The sequence below is a fragment of the Drosophila albomicans genome, chromosome 2R (assembly GCF_009650485.2).
Source record: "Drosophila albomicans strain 15112-1751.03 chromosome 2R, ASM965048v2, whole genome shotgun sequence".
Lineage (NCBI taxonomy): Eukaryota > Metazoa > Arthropoda > Insecta > Diptera > Drosophilidae > Drosophila > Drosophila albomicans.
Window position 1 is genome coordinate 9,238,346 of NC_047631.2, and position 18,352 is coordinate 9,256,697.

At 36.4% G+C, this 18,352-nt stretch overlaps 3 protein-coding genes across 3 annotated transcripts; 1 reads left to right on the plus strand and 2 right to left on the minus strand.

Moving 5' to 3' along the window:
- Positions 1-209: 209 nt before the first annotated feature.
- Positions 210-2,574, plus strand: LOC117573457 (parafibromin). The gene is made up of 6 exons (XM_034256680.2): positions 210-293; positions 392-591; positions 671-1,838; positions 1,898-2,060; positions 2,117-2,258; positions 2,326-2,574. The coding sequence occupies exons 2-6, from the start codon at positions 461-463 to the stop codon at positions 2,360-2,362; spliced, it is 1,641 nt and encodes a 546-aa protein (XP_034112571.1). The 5' UTR covers positions 210-293; positions 392-460; the 3' UTR covers positions 2,363-2,574.
- An 88-nt stretch (positions 2,575-2,662) lies between these two features.
- Positions 2,663-4,586, minus strand: LOC117573458 (protein FAM114A2). Its single transcript, XM_034256681.2, has 3 exons — positions 3,542-4,586; positions 3,204-3,352; positions 2,663-3,144 (listed from the first exon to the last, which is right to left on the minus strand). The coding sequence occupies exons 1-3, from the start codon at positions 4,442-4,444 to the stop codon at positions 2,748-2,750; spliced, it is 1,449 nt and encodes a 482-aa protein (XP_034112572.2). The 5' UTR covers positions 4,445-4,586; the 3' UTR covers positions 2,663-2,747.
- A 10,554-nt stretch (positions 4,587-15,140) lies between these two features.
- On the minus strand, positions 15,141-16,518 carry LOC117576118 (uncharacterized). Its single transcript, XM_034260676.2, has one exon. The coding sequence runs from the start codon at positions 16,421-16,423 to the stop codon at positions 15,275-15,277; it is 1,149 nt and encodes a 382-aa protein (XP_034116567.2). The 5' UTR covers positions 16,424-16,518; the 3' UTR covers positions 15,141-15,274.
- Between the last annotated feature and the right edge of the window lie 1,834 nt (positions 16,519-18,352).

Here is an 18,352-nt window from a genome sequence, read left to right on the forward strand (position 1 = left end):
GAAAATACCAAAACGGTTACACCTATTTACAAAAAAATAAGCATTTCCTGAAAAAGTTTAATGTAAAAATAATTAAAGTAAAAACATAATCATTGACAATTGTATCTGTAGATTTTCAAAACGAACAGTTTAGTCTTTGTGTAATAAATGGTAACACTGGTCGAATTCGATAATACACAGATACATCGATAACGATATCCATATTGTGTAGTCTGGCAACACCCGGTAGGCATCGAGTACTTTTGCCTGACAGCTTAGTGGTGTAAGAAGAAGCGGCAAACATAATACGCGATGTGAGAAAAGAAAAATATGCGCATAAGCTGATTTCGACTCGTATTTTATAGTTTATAAGTGGTTTCAAGTTGCTAAACATATTGTTAAAATCACGCAGTGTACACCAGCGGGCCAAACTATTCAAGGAATACCAACGCGTGGGCCGTAAAACAATCGCAACGCAAAAATGGCGGATCCACTAAGTCTTTTGCGGCAATACAATATAAACAAAAAGGAGATTATCGAGCGTGATAATCAAATTATATTCGGCGAATTCTCCTGGCCGAAAAATGTGAAGACCAACTATCTCAAATATGGGTAAGTACAGTTGTTGGTTGTTGTAAATAGATGTAACGATTTGCAACTAAATTTGCCAACATACATTCACTTTTTGCAGTTCTGGCAAAAAGGGCGCTCCACGTGAATACTACACGCTGGAGTGCCTGCTGTACCTGCTCAAGAATGTTATGCTGCAGCACTCCGTGTATGTGCGTCAGTGTGCCGCCGAGGATATACCTGCCGTCAATCGTCCTGATCGTAAGGAATTGCTCGCCTATCTCAATGGTGAGACGCCAACGTGCGCCAGCATTGACAAAAGTGCTCCGCTAGAGATTCCAACACAAGTGAAGCGTACAGCGGATGGAGATGCAGCGGCAAGTGGAGAGACGGCAGCCAAGAAGGCACGCTTCGAGGAAACACAGGTGCAGAAGGTGCGCGAACAACTAGCGGCACGTTGGGATGTGAATCAAAAAGAGACAGCTGTCAACATGGACAACATCAAGTCACTGTCCGAGACGATGTCGGTAGAGAAGATTGCGGCCATCAAAGCGAAACGTTTGGCCAACAAACGTACCACAATCAAGCGCACCGACAATGAGGAAGCCATGGGCACCGATTTGCGTGCCATTCTTGACTACGATGTGGACTCCACCAAGGACATTATAAGTCGCGAGCGCCAGTGGCGCACACGCACCTCGGTGCTGCAGAGTACCGGCAAAATCTTTGCGAAGAACATCTTCGCCATGCTACAGGGCATAAAGGCACGCGAGGAGGGACGCCAAAGGCCGCTGGTGCCCAATCCCATCAAGATGCCGGAACCGCAACGCATTGCAAAACCGCAGCCACAGTTGTCGCAATACAATCGTTACGATCAGGAGCGTTTCAATCGCCAGAAAGAGGAGACCGAGGGCTTCAAAATTGATACGCTTGGTACGTATCACGGCATGTCCCTCAAATCGGTGACTGAGGGTTCGTTGGCCCAGCGCAAGGCACAGGCGAATATGCCACATGGTGCTGGGGTTACAGGAGCCACAGCTGGAGGAGCACGCGCTGCAGCGGCGGCTGTCCAAAAGGAGCTGCTGCCTGCGGCACAGGCACGTCAAGTATCAGGCGCAAATGGACCACAGAAGCGACCTTCGCGCACGCCTATTATCATCATACCGTCTGCCAATACAAGCCTTATCACGATGCTTAACGTCAAGGATATATTGCAAGAGTTGCGCTTCATGTCGACGACGGAAAAGAAGCAAAGCGGCTGTCAGCGAGAAAGCGAAGTGCTGCTACAGGTAAAAATTTATTAACTTGCACTTAGTTTAAGTTTATTAATTTAAATTTGCATTTGTAGCGCAAGCGAAATAATCAGACGGTCTCATATCGCGTTGTGGACAATCCCATTAAGCTAACCCAGCAGGATTGGCAGCGAGTTGTTGCCGTTTTTGTCATGGGTCCACAGTGGCAATTCAAAGGCTGGCCCTGGGATGGCAATCCCGTTGAAATATTCTCAAAGAGTAAGTTTAAACTTCAATGAAGTTGTTCTTTATTAACATCCTTTTCTATTTGGCAGTTTGCGCGTTTCATTTGTGCTTTAGCGAGCTGAAACTGGATGCGAATGTGGAACGTTGGTCGGTAACGCTGTTGCGTCTGTCACAAAACAAGCGGCATTTGGATCGCGCTGTGCTCAGCAAATTCTGGGAGACACTCGACAAGTGAGCAATACACTTTACCAAATCGTATACAGTAGAATAACAAATTGTTTCTCTTTCCATTTTTTAGATATATGTTGAAGTATAAACCCGATTTGAGGTTCTGAGAAGATGGCAGCACACATCAGCATTGTTTATATATATATATATCCCGAGAGTTTACAGTTTGAGGGCATCCTAGAACATCATGCAGGGCGGACGAACCACAAGTCTAAGCTAAGCAGTTTGTTCAATATGTACAATATAAACTATGAGACAAGAGAGTTAAGCAGATATACATTGTATAATTAGTGATAATAAACAACAACAAAAGTTATAAGACGAGAGAGAGCTGTGTCGTGAAAACGCGTAATTAACTGGGAATGGTTTACTTTCTTTTTCTTGTGTATCACATTTCAAATATCGCAAAGAATTCATTTCATATATTTATACAAGCCAGATAAATACACGGATATAGAATAAGGATAAAACTAATATATATGTAATCTGCTGCTAAACTGCGCCCATTTGCAAAATAGGCGTAAAGAGTTTGTAGGCCTGCTCTATGTATTTAACACCCGACAACATTTCGGCAAAGAGTGTGTTGACTTGTTTCTTGCATTCGTCCTCCTGATCAGCAGACTTCTTGCTGCTCAACAGCGCTGCATAGCGTTGGGTTAGACCCTGAAGATGTGCGTTGAATTGCTTGCTGAGCTGCACAATGCCATCGACTTCGTTGGCTGTGCTATGGTGCTGCTTCACCAGCAGTAATTCGGCAATTTTGTGCAGTTTGCACATTTCCAAGGCGCAGGCTTCACTCAACGCATTAATGCTCTTTTCGTATGACACTTCGAGGTCCGCTTCAATGGCTTCCGTCGAGTTTAGCCAACTTAGACACTGTGTCCAGTGGCTAGAAAAAGTCTCAAATTAGTGGCAATTTTTTTTTTGATTTATATATTTAGCTCTTACCTAGCTACATCGTCGAACTTGATGCCAATGTCCGCATCGGCAATTGTGGCCAAGAGACGCTCGTTTAGTTCAACAGCTTCGTAGTCGCCCTCGCTATCGCACTCCAAGTCCTCTAGTTCCAGAAGTTCTTGCACCTCGCTGATAGTTTCCTGAGAAGGAATTCAATTAAAATTGATCAAATTATGCAAGTCTAGAAAAAATCGTCAAATCAAAAAAATTATAATAGTGGAAAATAATAAAAATAAATGTTAAATAGAATGAAATGAAAATAACAAAATCAAAATAATCTTAAAAATGTCTAAAATAGAAAAAAAGGATTAAATTATAACGCTTCTCACCTGCAATTCGCTCAAAGCATTGCCACTGACCGCATCGAGCAGCGTGTCCAGCTTGAGACGTGATTCCTTAGACAGAATTTCGAGGGCTTCGTAGTGCACTAGGCCACAATAGTTCTCGAAGAGGACATCGAAACGCAGCTGCGCCTTGCGCTTCTCCAACTGCAGCTGCTGCAGCGATTGCTCCATTTGATCCGCATCCTTTTTGGCCTCAAGCAGCACAGCGCTCAGGTTGGGTTTGTTGGCCTCGAGGCCAAGCAGCTTGCGTTTGTTCATCAGCTTAGGATCATTATCCTGCAGTATGGTCATCGTCTTCTTGCCAATCCCCTCCAGCGTATCCAGCCCAGTGTTGAGCACTTTGGTGCCCAATGTGGTCACAATGCCCAAATTAAATGCTGGCGCCGCTGCATCCTGTTTCTGTTCTTCTCCTCCTTCGCTGGTTGGTTGCTCTCCTGTTGGTGTTGGAGCTGGGTTAGCTGCCTCCTCCGCTGCATTGATGCGTGCCATTTCCTCGGGATCTGGCACGCCAATAATTTGATTCAGGCCTTGATTCACATGCGTCGTTATGTTGCCCAATCCCTCGCTGGCCGTGCTCAGCACCGAGCTCAATTTGCCGCCCCATAATCCCCAGCCAGAGGCCGAGGAGGATGGCGTTGGAGCTGTTTCTGGTGGAGATGCTTTTGGTGGCGCCGCAGTTTGCGACACGGTTTCTGTTGCTTTTGCGTTGTTGTTTTTGTTGCTCAGCTGCTGTTGTAGTTGTTGTTGTGGTTGCTGCTGCTGTTGCTCCACATGCACAAACTTCTCATCGTCGTCGTCGCCATCTCCCCAGTCATCCCAGTTATCGTCCTCATCGCTCTGCTGCCAATCATTGGCGTCTTCATCCTTTTTATCGGGTTTTGTTGCCATTATTTCGAGTTTTGTCCGTGACGTGTCACGCTACACAATTTTAACACACTAAAATAAAATGTATTCACGTACACAGCTGTTGTGGTCCCATACACATACAGTACACGCAACAGCTGTTTTATTTTGTGCAGCCCTGATACTATTTTGTTTCCCCTTTTGCCCATATTTTACTTTGTAGATAATTTATAATGATTTTAATACGATACTAACTAGCTTTAATATATTAAGATTCCATTAAAACTAATTTATTGCGTGCTACGTTTATTTACTCATGAGTATATTATAAGAAGCTTAAGTGTGGCAAAAATTAGTGCCAAGCTTTGATAAAATACCACTGTAAGTTAACAGAGCTGTTTGCGCTTTTAACAAGGCTGGCGCGAAAATTTGAAATTTGTGAGTCAGTAAATTTGAGTTGAATTTTGACAGTCCTTAATGAAATGTTCGAATGTAACTTAGCCAGGCACAATTACAAGCCACATTGTAGGCTGCGACGACTAAACCCCAAATTGAGTTGTCACCAAATAACTAGAGCAACAACACCCACAACAACAACAAGACGAACAGCAGTTTCAAGGTAGGACGACTGTTGCTGTTATTAGAAATACATAAATTATTGGAGAAACTTGTGTCACCTGTGCGTCGGAATGCTCTAGTTGGGCTTCCACTTCGATGCCTTGGCATTTTCACCCACACACCTATCTACACACACACACACACAGAGAAAGAGAGACAATTTGATGCCCAATGCATACAAATTGAATTGATATTAGTTTGTGAAATATTTAGGCATTAGAATAGCATATGCATGTGTACACTCATACAGACATAGGCACTTATGTGTGTTTGTGTGTGCGTGTGTTGATGATGCTTGTGTGCGTGTTGTTCTGCCCTCGTTGCTTTGTGTCTGCCTTGTGCAAATGTTTTCTATGCAAATCTTCATTTTTGTTATGGACCTGTCTTCATACTAGAGTGTGCGTGTGCGTGTGTGCAAACGAGATAGCAATTGTTTTCTAATTTGTTTGAATTGAAAATATATGAATGCATGTACTATGTAGAAAAAAAAATTACTCAAAGAATGTCACAGTGTTGTTTGGTGTGGTTTATGGGTTGATTAACATTTATGTTTTTGCCACTCTATATAAAAATTCCTGAATTTTCAATATACCAGGCTTTAGCAAATTAAAACTACAAAAATAAAGGTATGGGCTTAATTAAACGAAAATAAATAAAAGTTGCTTTAAATAGTTATATTTTTATTATAAGTAAAAATGAAAGCATACTAACAATAACTTCTAGAATATACTTTAAAAAAATGTAATTTTAATTTGAGTACTAAGATTTTGAGATTACGGAACAATAATTTTTTTTTGGGAATCAACTAATTACTATAAGAGTGTATAAAGGATTAATTTCATGTTTGTACCAATCAATAATAAACTCGAAAATAAATTATTGTGCTATGTTTTTTTAGCTTTCATAGCTAAATAATTCTATAAATTTCATGTTTTGCGAACTAAAAAGAGCTATTCAAAACATTTTTGCAATTGCATTTGATTTTGTATTTGAAGCAATAAATGGTTTAACATAGAAATGCAATTTAGAATTTGTGTGTATTAAATTTAATGAAAAAAAAACTTGAATTTCAAAACATTTAGAAGGTGTTGAAATGCACAAAACAAAACTCTTTCAGACACAATAAATAATCGGATTTTATAGAGGAATGTGTCTAAAAATGTGTGTGTGTTGGGTTCATAAATTAGAAACAAACACAAAACTGAATTCGGTCGTAAGACAAAAGTTTGTTCACTGCTAACAACCAGCATATAAATTTGACAAGCAAACGCAAAATTAACAAACCAAGACAATTTACCTTGGCATGAACAAAGAATTTTCATAAACTTGCTGCATACTTTTAGGCAACAACAGAAAGAGCGAGTGGAAGAGGAAGACAACCACACGCATATTTCGTCAAGAAGGCTGCCATAAAATGCGTATAGCCAAAATTTATCTTTGAGCCAACAAAAAAAGAAAACGAGCAACGCAACTAGTCGGATATTTGCTGCTGCTGGTATTCATTCTTTAATTAAAATTTGTAATAGCATAGCATCGAGTGACAGGTAAGGGAGAGAGAAAGAGAGAGAGAGACAGCTGAAGCAAATAGAAACATTTACATTGCTGCGTTCAACACTCACCGCCAATATATAAAGGAGACACAAGACAAAAATTAAGTATACGCCGTGTGTGTGAGTGGCAAGTATTCTGTCACTGAAAACTATGCAAGAAATGATGTGGTAATTTTGGGCATCCGCTGCCACTTGCTGTGGCAATATCAATTTAAAGCACTTGATGCAATTTCCTTAAATGCAAATTTGACTCAGTCGAGAGAAGCAAGGAGAAAGTCACACACACACACACACAAACATCTATACATTTAGGTGTGGCTAGATTTAGAGATACGCCCACTTCACTTAGGGCAAATAATTGCATGTTCAGTGTCTGGTGCCAAAAATTAAATGCAATATTGCCAGCAGCAGTCACACAACAATATTCTCTCACTTGCATTCAACTGAAATGCAATTTTATCATCAATTTAGTTAGTTGAGTTGTTTTGGGCTCAAATCTTTGTGCAAAGTTCAATTGTTAACGATGAATTACATTATTGAATTTCTGTTAAAATATGTTCAAATTACATTCAATACAATTGATAATTACAACAACAAATATTATTCCAAGAACGTACGGAAAAGCAATCATATTTAATAATTATTTAATGCACAATGATTAACGAGCGAGCGGAGCTTAAAGGAAATCGGTGTAAGAACTTTAATAAAATGAAAATAAATGTATTATTATTAATATTATTATATTTATGTATACTTTAACCACATTACTTATAAATAGGACAGACGAAAATTACATAACTTTGAAATTTAAGATATTCATTTCTTTAGTGCTTTAAAAAAGTATAAAATTCATAGAAAGAAAGTTGCTTTAAATTCAATGCGTCATACAAATATGCGCAGAATACAAAGCAAAAAATTATTTTCTGTTTTTTGTACTATAATTTACTTCAGCTACCCATATTACTTATGCTTCCTCTTACACATTCAATAATTTTATTCTCTACTTGCAGATTTCATCTTTATGCAGCCCAAAAGTATGCAATAAAAATGTATACAAGTGGCTTTAGCATTGAAATTGAGCAAGTAGTTTGATTTGGCAAAAATGAATACGCTCTGAATGTATTCACAGCATGTGTTACACTCACACTTGACAAGCAACTTATTCACAGTCAAAATTGTTTTAACTGTGCACAAAAAGGTTGGCAAGGCGAACCGCACGATGCGTTTGGGGTCAAAGGCAGCTTTAACAAAGATACGAGCACACACAGACAAGCCTTATAGGTCATGGAGTTTATCTAGAATGGCCTAAATGTGTGTGTGTATTTGAGTGTGTGGGTGTGTGGCAAAGGACATCTTTTTTGCCTTTTCCCACAAGCAACTAATAAAGGAGCTCGTTCTTCTTGTTCTCCAGCATCTTGTTGTTGTCTGCTATACAATGTTATTGATACCTCAGCTTCCGTTGAAGCACAAGCACACTCACACACACACAGAAACGCTTTTTGGGACAGACAAGGGAACCCTTTTTGGCAATTCCCTGATGTCGAGAGTGTCTGCTGCCTGCTGTTGAGCCTGTCTTGTTACTGTGTGTGAGTGTGTTCTGATGACAATAAAGCAAACTTCCAGCTGTTTATTAACATGTTTCTTTGTCAATATATATATAGTAAAGATACACACACACACTCGCACATATAAGGACATTTACATTATGCTTAACTGGCGCTGATAGGCAAGTGGAAGCAACTCTCCATCTCTCTCTCTCTCTCTCTCTCTCTCTCTCTCTATTTGGCGCTACTTGGACTGCGTCTGTGTTTACAAGTTTCATCTTACAAGTGAAAAATTCCTTTAGGCCAAAGTGTGCATTAAGAAGATTGTTTTACTATTGTTATAATACACACACACACACACACACACGCATACAGTGAAAATACCTTAACTACATGACATCGCATTGGCAGACAAGGAAACTTGCCTGCAGCTTTCCCCTTACGCCTTCCACTCACACTTCCTCTCTCACTCTTGCTCAGTCACTGGCGTCATTCCACTCAACAAAAGGATTCAAATTTCATTAAATCTCATACAAAAGTATCAAAATGCCATTGTTGTCATGACGCTCTCTCCCACATTGCAGTGCCACGCCTCTCTGCCTGGCCGCCCACTTGCTGTTGCTGTTCGTTGTCGACACCAAAAATAGAATCATCTGCAGGATGCTCGAGATGCTCGCTGCGAAGAGATGCGAAGGCTTCTTCCATATTGGTAACTGCTTTTACTTTGGGCCTTTTATTCGATTTACGTTTCAAGTTGCGCAAATTTGTTTAGTATGTGTGTATGTACGTTCCTGTGTGTGCATGTGTGTGTGTGGTGTGTATTTGGGGCGTAACAGTTTTCTTGAGTTTAGTGCAAAGCAGTGATCGCTATCATCTATAATGGAAAACTTAATAGACTAGACAGCACTTTGTTCCTCCACCAACAACAACGACAACAAAAAAGTCGAAAAAAAAATAAGAAACATGAAATTTGCTTCAAGTGTTTCTCCGATAATCGCAAGTATTCAGCAAAGCAGTTAATTTACTTTAAGCCAGTTAGGTTAAGTTTCCATTAAAATCCTGCAATAAGTAGCATGCGAAAAGCGAGAGCGATAATATCTGCTTAGACTTCAGTTTAGCCTACGGTCGAATCGGTAATTAATCGCAGCTAAGTGACTGTAAAGATGTTAAAATAAAAAAAAACGATTCTCAGTTCGAAAATTTCTTTAGTTTTGAGAGGTAGAAATTTTATTGAAGTGTAATAGATTTAGTTTGCTGAATTCAAAAATTGGTAATATTGGTTGCTCGGTTTTAATTTTTCTTTCATCAGATATAGACAATGCATTTAGCATTGAGCATGTGAGTTAACTACAATTATAAAGTTATGATTGGATTGCTTCTGTAACATATGAGTGTTGAAACTATTGTAAATAAGATAACAACATAATTCGTCGGCCTAAATCTTTGCTTGCTGCGCTGATGCATTGTTGATCTAGTCAGATTTTCGCTTTTCATCATTTGTACCAATTTCAATCATCAACATTATGCCCATTGAATACCGGAAAGTTTTCTATTTTTCGGATCGTACTCTGCATTTGGATTACTTAAGAATAAAAAATTCAATTAAATAAAACAAAATGGTAAACATTTGGATCTTAGCTGCTTAAGCTGGCAATCTAGTATATTTTCCGATAGTATATATTGAATTGTATGCTATAATATACCATATATAAGCCTCAATATATTTCAGTATTTTTGCAGTATATTAATTTGGTATATTTTAATAATAAAACCCCATTTTTTGCTTTATTATTATACACTCGTGTGTAGTTTATCTTCTTCTTGTTTTATATTTTCTTAGAGTAGGTTTTGCTTAAATAGAGTACAAAGCATGTGTATTCATAAAAACAAATTTAATTTACTTTTTTTGGTCGCGGCTGACAATTTCAGAGGTGTTGTAATTATCTTCTTTACTACAAGCTACTAAAGTATTTGTTTTTTTGTCTTCTATTTGAATTTCCGTGTCGTTTCGCTGCCAACTTCTGCAATTAACTGCTGTTGATGGCATTCTTTTTTCTTTAACCTGTCAAAAACTTGTGCTTTTCCCATACCGAGGCGTAACTAATTTACACATTTGGAAATTTACACGACTATTTAGAGACTGCCATCCATGGAATGCGTACAAAACACTCGAGCAGCAAAAGTAAAAGCAAATACAACAACAACAAGAGCAAACACATACGCAATTATTTCAATCAAGTGTGTCGCAAGTGTCGCACACAGCCTCAAAAATGTGTGTGTGTGTGCATTAGATGCCTAATCAGCCACCCACAACACGAGAGTTGCTGGCATCGAACAGCCGAACCCCGAACATGTCTCTATCATTACAACTTTCGGCAAACAAACTTTTCAAATTGCTTTCGCATTAAAAATCACTAAAATACGTTTTTCGCATCGCAGCTTACCAAAAATCGCGTCTGCGTATGAGAGTGTGTGTGTGTGTGTGTGTGTGTGTGCCTGTTTGTTTACGTTAAGTGTCATTAAGCTTTTGTCAACTCATCAGCGCTGCCTGCAACAGCTTTGCTGTTTGCTAAAAGTTAGACATATCAAAAACATAAATTTAACCAGTTAAATGACAATAGCTTTGAACACTGCAGCTCGACTGCGCAATACCCTGTAGGTAATTTGATTAACAATGCTGAATTGATTGTTGAATGTCCTAAAATTACGTTTATAATGTAATCCATTCTAATTATAATATTCAATTTAATTTGCATTATTATTTACTTAAAAATATATTAATTTTCTTCTGGTTTGCAAAAATAAACATTGTCAAAGCTTTTTTTAATTTAGTTATTTCTCAAATACTTGAATGCTTATGCTTATAAATAGTAAATATTAATGTAAAATTATATTAATGTGATTAATAATGTCAAATTGTTCGTTAAAAGGCTTAGCATAATTATTTACTTTAAAAATTATATTGATTTTCTTTTGCTTTGAAAAAAATAAACCATTAAAAATCATTGTCAACGTTTTTTGATTTATTTATTTTTTAAATGTTTAAATGTTTACGCTTATAAATGGTAAATATAAATGTAAAATTATAGAAATGTGGTTAACAATGCTAAATGTTTGTTAAAGGCCTTTAAATGGTGTTTATAATGTAATCCATTTTAATTGTAATAGTCACTTTAAATTGAATTATTGTTCACTTAAAAATATATAATGATTTTCTTTTGATTTGAAAAAAAAACCAAGAAAATGCATTGTCAAATTTTATTCTCAGATGTTTGAATGTATATATACATAAATAGTAAATATTAATTAATGATTTACTGCATTTCTTTTTTCAATAGACATTAGCTACAAGTTAACACAAGGATTCAATGATGAGATTGAATAAAATAAATTTTAAAGTATTAAAAAAAAAACATTATTGAGAAAGTTTTTTAATCAATAAATTTTTAGTTTGATCTCTTTGTTATTGTGGATTTATTTTAACTCTATTAGTTTATAAAAACGATTTTCAACATTTTTAAAACAAAAAAATAATAAAAAATGACAGCCTTTAATTTTAATTAATATTTTGAATGTCTTTGCGTGAGCATATGTGTATTTTTTTAATTTACATCAATTCTAGACTGTGTTAATTGATAAGAACAATATGAACAATTGGAGAGAAAGAGGTTTTAATTTTAATTTTTATTTGTAATGTTTTTCTTGATTATGCCTTTGGTTATGTAGATTTATTTTTACTTTCGGAGGGAAAGACGTTTTAATTTAAATTTTTATTTGTAAGTTTTTTTCTTTATTATGCGTTTGGTTATGTAGATTTATTTTTACTTTCGCCTGCTCCATTGTTAACAACAGAATTCTAAAGATTATAGTGTGCAAATATAAACTGTACATAAACGTAATTATTTCCCATATCTTATCCACAAATAAACTAGTAGATTGCAATTGCATTAGGGTATTCATCACGTAGGCTAAGCAGTTGATTCGATTAAACTCACTGTCCGATCACATCTTATAAAATCCGGGCAAAGCCAAACTCGAGTGTAGAACACTTCAAACAAAACTTGACCGCAACACAATTGCTGTAAACAATATGAAAACTCAGCAACAATTTTATAAGCTTCCTGACAATCGACAAAACCGCAAATCATTGGCCATCCACATCATACTGTGCTGTTTTTGTGTGTTGGCCAAAAAGGCAACCCACAAAATGTCAACCATACGCCATGTAGGCTTCATGTGGATCAAGTACAAATTTATTTTGCTGTTGCTCTTGCACTTTCTTATTTAAAGTTTATTCTCTAATATGCATTAGTCTGTTCAATATTCATTTATTTAAATTCGTTCTCTGTTGTTTTGTTTTTTTTTTGTTTGGGAAAATAGGAAAATTTAATTTAAAACGTTTTAAATGCATTACAAGAGACAATTTCAGTATGCAATATTTTTTATTGTTTAAGAGTGCCTGTAATTGGCCACAGCAGTAGCTAGGAGAACTGTTGACCAGGGTCATGAGTCTGGTCTGAAGCTGTCGTCCACGTAGATGATATCATATGGTGCCGCAGCTGGGATATCAATAACCGATGGACAGACGGGAAATGCAATTTTAATTAGCCAAACGTGCGACAAACGCACGTAGAACGCATAACCGCAAGATGGTGCTGCAATTAGGCAACTCGCAACAGTTCCAGCCAACACGCTCAGTCTGATTGTCAATCTGTCAGTCAGTCAGTCAGTCACTCATTCAGTCTATCTGTCAGTCAGTCAATGCACGTGTTACGTGCAGCTTCAGCCAAACAAAATTATGTGGCCAACATTTTGCTGTTGGCGCATTTCGCGGCCAACTGCTGTGGGGCAGGTGCAGAGGGCAGCAAGAGACCCGAGACCAGAGACCAGAGACTGAGCTCAGCTCAACTCAGCTGGATGGCTGCTGGCAGTCGTTTGTTTTGCATTGCCCAAATTACTTTATCGATTTGCCCAGTACGTTTGTACAATTTGGCGTATTGCATACATTACGAACCCATCCATACACTCTCTCTCTGCTCTCTCCTTTCTCTGGACAAACCGACCACGCTAACGAGCCTCATTAGTGGCATGCGCGGCAATGTGGCAATATTCGACTGCGATGGTGAGCAGAATGAAACGCAACACAGCGGATATGATGGGTGATGTTCAGCGGAGTCAACCAGTTGACATTTCAGCACCGCCGAACGTGATTTCTTATTGGATTCCACAAATGATGATTACCACGAGTGGCCACAGCCAAAGATTATTGTAACAGTTTGCCACAGTTCTCAGTTCTCAGTATTCAGTTCGTAAAGCTTAAAGGGTTGCGTTGTTCAAACATTGTGTGTAGATAAGATATAAAAAAATGAAAACTGTATGTAAATAATGAAGAGATTAATTGTTTATTAATTTAATTCATCTGTTGTGCGAAAAATATTTTTAGTGCATATTATATATTACATAAAATGGATTTTTAATCAAAACATGAAAATTAGAAAATGAAAAAAAGTCTGAAGGCCTTGTTGTTAGTGATCGCTGTCATAACTGGTATTAATATTAAATTTTATTATGGTTAATTTTGTAAATAAAATGCAAAAATAAAAAATCAAAATTTAATTCTGTTTGTAGAATTTACTCAAAAAATATAAATTTGTTCTTAAAAAGTTTGCAATTAAATTGGATATTTTTTATGGAGGTTTTTTAAAATATTTGAGTTTAATTTTTACGATCAAAAGTTTTAATTGAAATGCATTTGAGTTAATAATATAATTTACTACATTGGCATTCAGTCCACTGAGCATTAGCTTTTGTCCTGCAGGCCGGAGATCTGTGTAAGAAGCTCACTGATTCGTGAATGATGCCAATGAACAGTGTTGAGAAACCTTTCGAATATACGAACACAAAATAGCTATTTAAGCAATTTACCTATTTAAGGATCAAATAAAACGGGAAATTGGTGGGTTAATGGTAACTATTTTAATATTATAAAAATGAAGAAAGAAAAGAAGAAAGAAATGCAATTCGAATGCATTTATTGCACTCAAAATTCGAATATTCAAGGCAAATCCATTCGCATGCCTGAGATCTGTGTAAAAAAACTGAGTGATTATAAGATTATCTAAGATACTAATTAATGGTATTGAAAAGCTCTTTAAATATACGAATCCAAAGTAACTTTTAAATATTTAAAATTTAAGTTAAGAAAGCAAGTATAAATTATTGAAATGTATTTCATTTTACAGTGATAATAACGTATTTTTTTCAATTTAATTTCTTTGATACATTTCCTTTTATTTATTTGCTGTCCATTCATAACTTTTTAATATGCGCAACACAAAACTCAACCAATGTGCCAGCAATTAGGAGATGTCGTTCGTTCTGGGAGGAGGGTTTAATGAAGTTTCATTATGATTGAAATCAATATTCGAATGCGAATGCGTAGAACTGTCTGAACGGAAAATGCGGCAAATGTCAAACGGATGTTGTCTGTCAATTGAATGGCATTAATATGGCGTGCGAGTCTTAACACCATTAATTACATGGCCAATGAGTCAATATTATGACAGTGAACTGCCTCTTGCAACTTGCAACTGAGCCTGACCTGAGCCTGGATGCCACAACACAGCACAGCTTGGACAACATTCAACATCCTCATCCATCCTCAATCAATTAATTAGAGCAGCTTACGTTGCACATTTTACAGATATTTAATTGATTTTCTGCAGATTTCAGATCATCAGAACAAGTTAATACTTAATCCATGGCTTTTAAGTTGCTAGTGAAGAGCAGAAGCAAAAAGTTATTGAAGTTTTCGAACAGAATTGTAGAATTTTAGAAATAAAGAAATATTGGACAATAGTGTTAAATTTATTATTGTTTCAAAAATATGTTAAAATGTATTTTTCTAATTCGGTTATTTTCAAAAAGATTTATTTAAATTGCGCTTGAAGCAGCTATGAGATTAAGTGAATTGTTTTATATATTTGTTTAATACTATGAATGCAACTTTTAATAGTGCCAACAAATACATTTGTCAATATATAATATTTACTTTTATTAACACTTATGTTTTTAAACAACATCCAAAAATTACCTAGACAAACATTAAAATAATTAAATGTTGTTCGATTCCAAGATGGCCAACTGGAATTTGAATGCACTTCTCATATATAGGAACCGCTGCCCTCATTCTCATCAGTGTCCTCCGCACTGTCCATTTCAATGGAACTGATCATTGTGTCTGGACACCTTGGTTTACAGACTGGCATATTCAGATCGTCATCTGACGAATGAATTCTTCGATTCGATTGATATGAAAATTTGCCACGTTTCGTAGTACTTTGATCCGAAGATTTAACCTTGGCATTCGTTGCTTTCAGTGTGAACTTCCCGCTAGCTTTTGGCATTTTATCCTTGTTGTTGGATTTATTCGAATTTAATGGCTTAATTGACTTTTGCAGATGCTGGCCTTCGTAAGGACCTTCTTCGCCATAGCCACATGGATAGGATTGCTCAGCTGGTTCCTGCTCGCGATAGTATCTATTCGGAATATCGGCAAAAGTTTCACTAGAACTATCGTCATCGTTATTCTCAGAGGAAGTCTTTGGCGATTCTGTTGAACGTTCCGTATCGAAGTTCTTGGTTTTCTTTGGTTTGTAAACGGTCTTCGTTATTTCTCTTTTGGGATGTTTCGGGGCTCTGCTTTCAGGATCTACCATACGTTGCCGAATATTAACCTTTGCTTGTGGCGCCTTGCCGAAATTTCTGGGAGCAAGAAACTTCTCTACCTTGTTGGATGCTTCAATAACTCGAGAGTTATTCCATTCAGGTTTTCGTAATTCTTTAGTTGGCACTTTCTTGAATTTACTCGATGCTTTCTCGACTTTTTTTTGAATTTGTGCAACAGAATCCCCTACTTTTTGTTGGTTGTTATCTATGTTGGTGTGTTTCATCACCATTTCTAAGAGAATGGGCAATTCTGTGTGAGTGAAAGTGCCATTTAGTTCCCGTCGAAGTATTTCACGCGATTTGTACGATTTATTCCCCGTTTCGAGGGCAAATGTTTCCAGGGTATGTTTGTAGCCGTACCACTCAAAGTAATCGACAATTAACTGGTTGAGCAGATGCGACAAACCTCGTTGCTCCAATTCTCCACCACAGAGAGGTTCATCCTTACGAAGATTCTTCTCACCATGCAACATTCTTAGGACCTTTGCATGCAGTCCGCTTCGCATCTCGTCCAATGTTCCATTCCGCTCAAAGTGCAACTTGATGCCCTCCTCAACTAGCTGCAAGTACGAGTTATCTTCCATTTTCAATAAGATTAGTTTGTAATTTAAATTTGAAATGAAAAACTACAATGAATTTGAGTGTGTTTACGGGTTGAATCTGTTTGCTAATGATTTTTAGTTCACTTATGCTGCTTTTAAAAAAATGTTTACTCAGTTCTTGTTGCTTTTTGTTTTTATTCTTTTTACAGTGTCTAGAAAGTTTCTTTTTTTTCCCGAACTCACATTCCCAGCCGCTCGTTAATCATGTAGATAACCTTGAGTTGGTGCCTGCATATATTAGCCATTAGCTCAAGTTTTCACGCCGTTGCCAACTTTTTAAAGTGTCAAGTGGTGAGGCAGAGTGCATCAAAGATGGCTATAAAAATTGAGTGAAAAGATCGATTGAATATTTAAGATAAAAACTTAAAGAGTCGGTTTTTACTTTGCCTTTTAATAAAATTGATTTTATCTATTTAATTTCGTTGAAATCAGATGAAAAATTTGAGAGGTATGTATGAAATTATTTTAATTATTATTTCTTTTATTGATTATCTGATATATTTTATACATTATTGTATATTTTGAAAATGTATACCGTTATATCAAATATACATTTTATTATTTGGTTTGGTTTATAGTTGGTATATTTATTTGGTATATTTTAATGATCAAGCTGTTTTTGCACTGATTTATGTTTATTCAAAATGAGCTAAATTACCTTACATCTCAATATGTCTATACTTTTGTATATTTTTAAAGCAATGATATATAAATATACCAAATATGCATTTTGGTATTATTTAGTTTATTGATGCTATATTTATTTGGTTTATTTCAACGGTCAAGTTGTTTTCGCGTTATTTTGTGTTTTAGAAAATGAGTCTGAGTTGATTTACCTTGCATCTCAATATGTTTATATAGTTAGTATATACTATAATAAAGCAATGTGATATATATTTATTTGGTATATTTTAACGATCCAGCAGTTTTCGCACTGTTTTGTGTTTATTGAAGAGGAGCAAAGCAGGCATCTCAATACGTTTATATAGTAAGTCTATGTTTCTTAAGTAAACATATTTTATAAAATTTTAAATTCAAATTTAAATTAAAATTAAATTTAAAATTTAAATTTATCTAAGATCCACTGAAAACGTCGCACATAATGATCTCAATCTTTAGCTAAGCTTGTGCGCCATTTTCTTGAGAGGAAATAAGCATTTTAAGCGCCCTAATGAGATGCTGTGCCTAATTAAACTTTGGGCACACTGTTCAAACTCTACCAGGTGCGCCAAGATGTTGTCTAGCCAAAAAAAAAGAAAAGAAGAAAAGTTACCGATAACGGCCGACAGAGTGCGCTGCTAAATGCCTTTAGCCTTTACGGCATTGTCGCTGCTGTTGCCTTTTTGCCTTGTATCAGTTGCAAAATTTATTGCACTTAATGGAATTTAAAAGTTTGTTTACTTAGGCAACTTGAATGCCGCCATTTTGCCATCCCGTTGCATGACTGTGTAAGTGTATGTGTGTGTGTCCCTATGTCTGGAGTTTAAATGAATTTATGCTTAAACGATAATCATGCACAAGGACTTTGCACACGCATCGAGCAGAAAAATATACAAAACTTTTCCATGGAAAAAGAAAATTTCTCCAACTTTCTGTCTGTTCTGTTCTGTTAAGTTAGTGTTGGCGCTGGTTTTGTAGGTGCAGCCAAAGAGTTGGCCAAGCAATTGAGCCAAAGAAATAACTAATAACTATTTTTAATGGTACTTATTTTTTTTTGGGTGCAAAAAGTGTTCTTTGAGTTTTTATACTGTAATGGAATTGTTAAGAGTACTTGAAGAAAGCTGATTTATAGCCAGGCCAAAGTTTAAGAGTGAAGAAAAAATGCACAAAGTAAAAAAAGAATATGATCAAAGAGCCACAGCTGCCTTTAAGTTTAATGCAAGTGCTGTTTAAATATTTGTTCAACTAATT

Bases quoted from the DNA above. Each gene is read 5' to 3' on its own strand.
- LOC117573457 (XM_034256680.2), top strand. From the start codon at position 461: ATGGCGGATCCACTAAGTCTTTTGCGGCAATACAATATAAACAAAAAG. The intron at 592-670 runs GTAAGTACAGTT...CACTTTTTGCAG, and splicing joins ACCAACTATCTCAAATATGG to TTCTGGCAAAAAGGGCGCTC. The intron at 1,839-1,897 runs GTAAAAATTTAT...TTGCATTTGTAG, and splicing joins AAAGCGAAGTGCTGCTACAG to CGCAAGCGAAATAATCAGAC.
- LOC117573458 (XM_034256681.2), bottom strand. From the start codon at position 4,444: ATGGCAACAAAACCCGATAAAAAGGATGAAGACGCCAATGATTGGCAG. The intron at 3,353-3,541 runs GTGAGAAGCGTT...ATTCCTTCTCAG, and splicing joins ATGCTTTGAGCGAATTGCAG to GAAACTATCAGCGAGGTGCA. The intron at 3,145-3,203 runs GTAAGAGCTAAA...GACTTTTTCTAG, and splicing joins AAGTTCGACGATGTAGCTAG to CCACTGGACACAGTGTCTAA.
- LOC117576118 (XM_034260676.2), bottom strand. From the start codon at position 16,423: ATGGAAGATAACTCGTACTTGCAGCTAGTTGAGGAGGGCATCAAGTTG.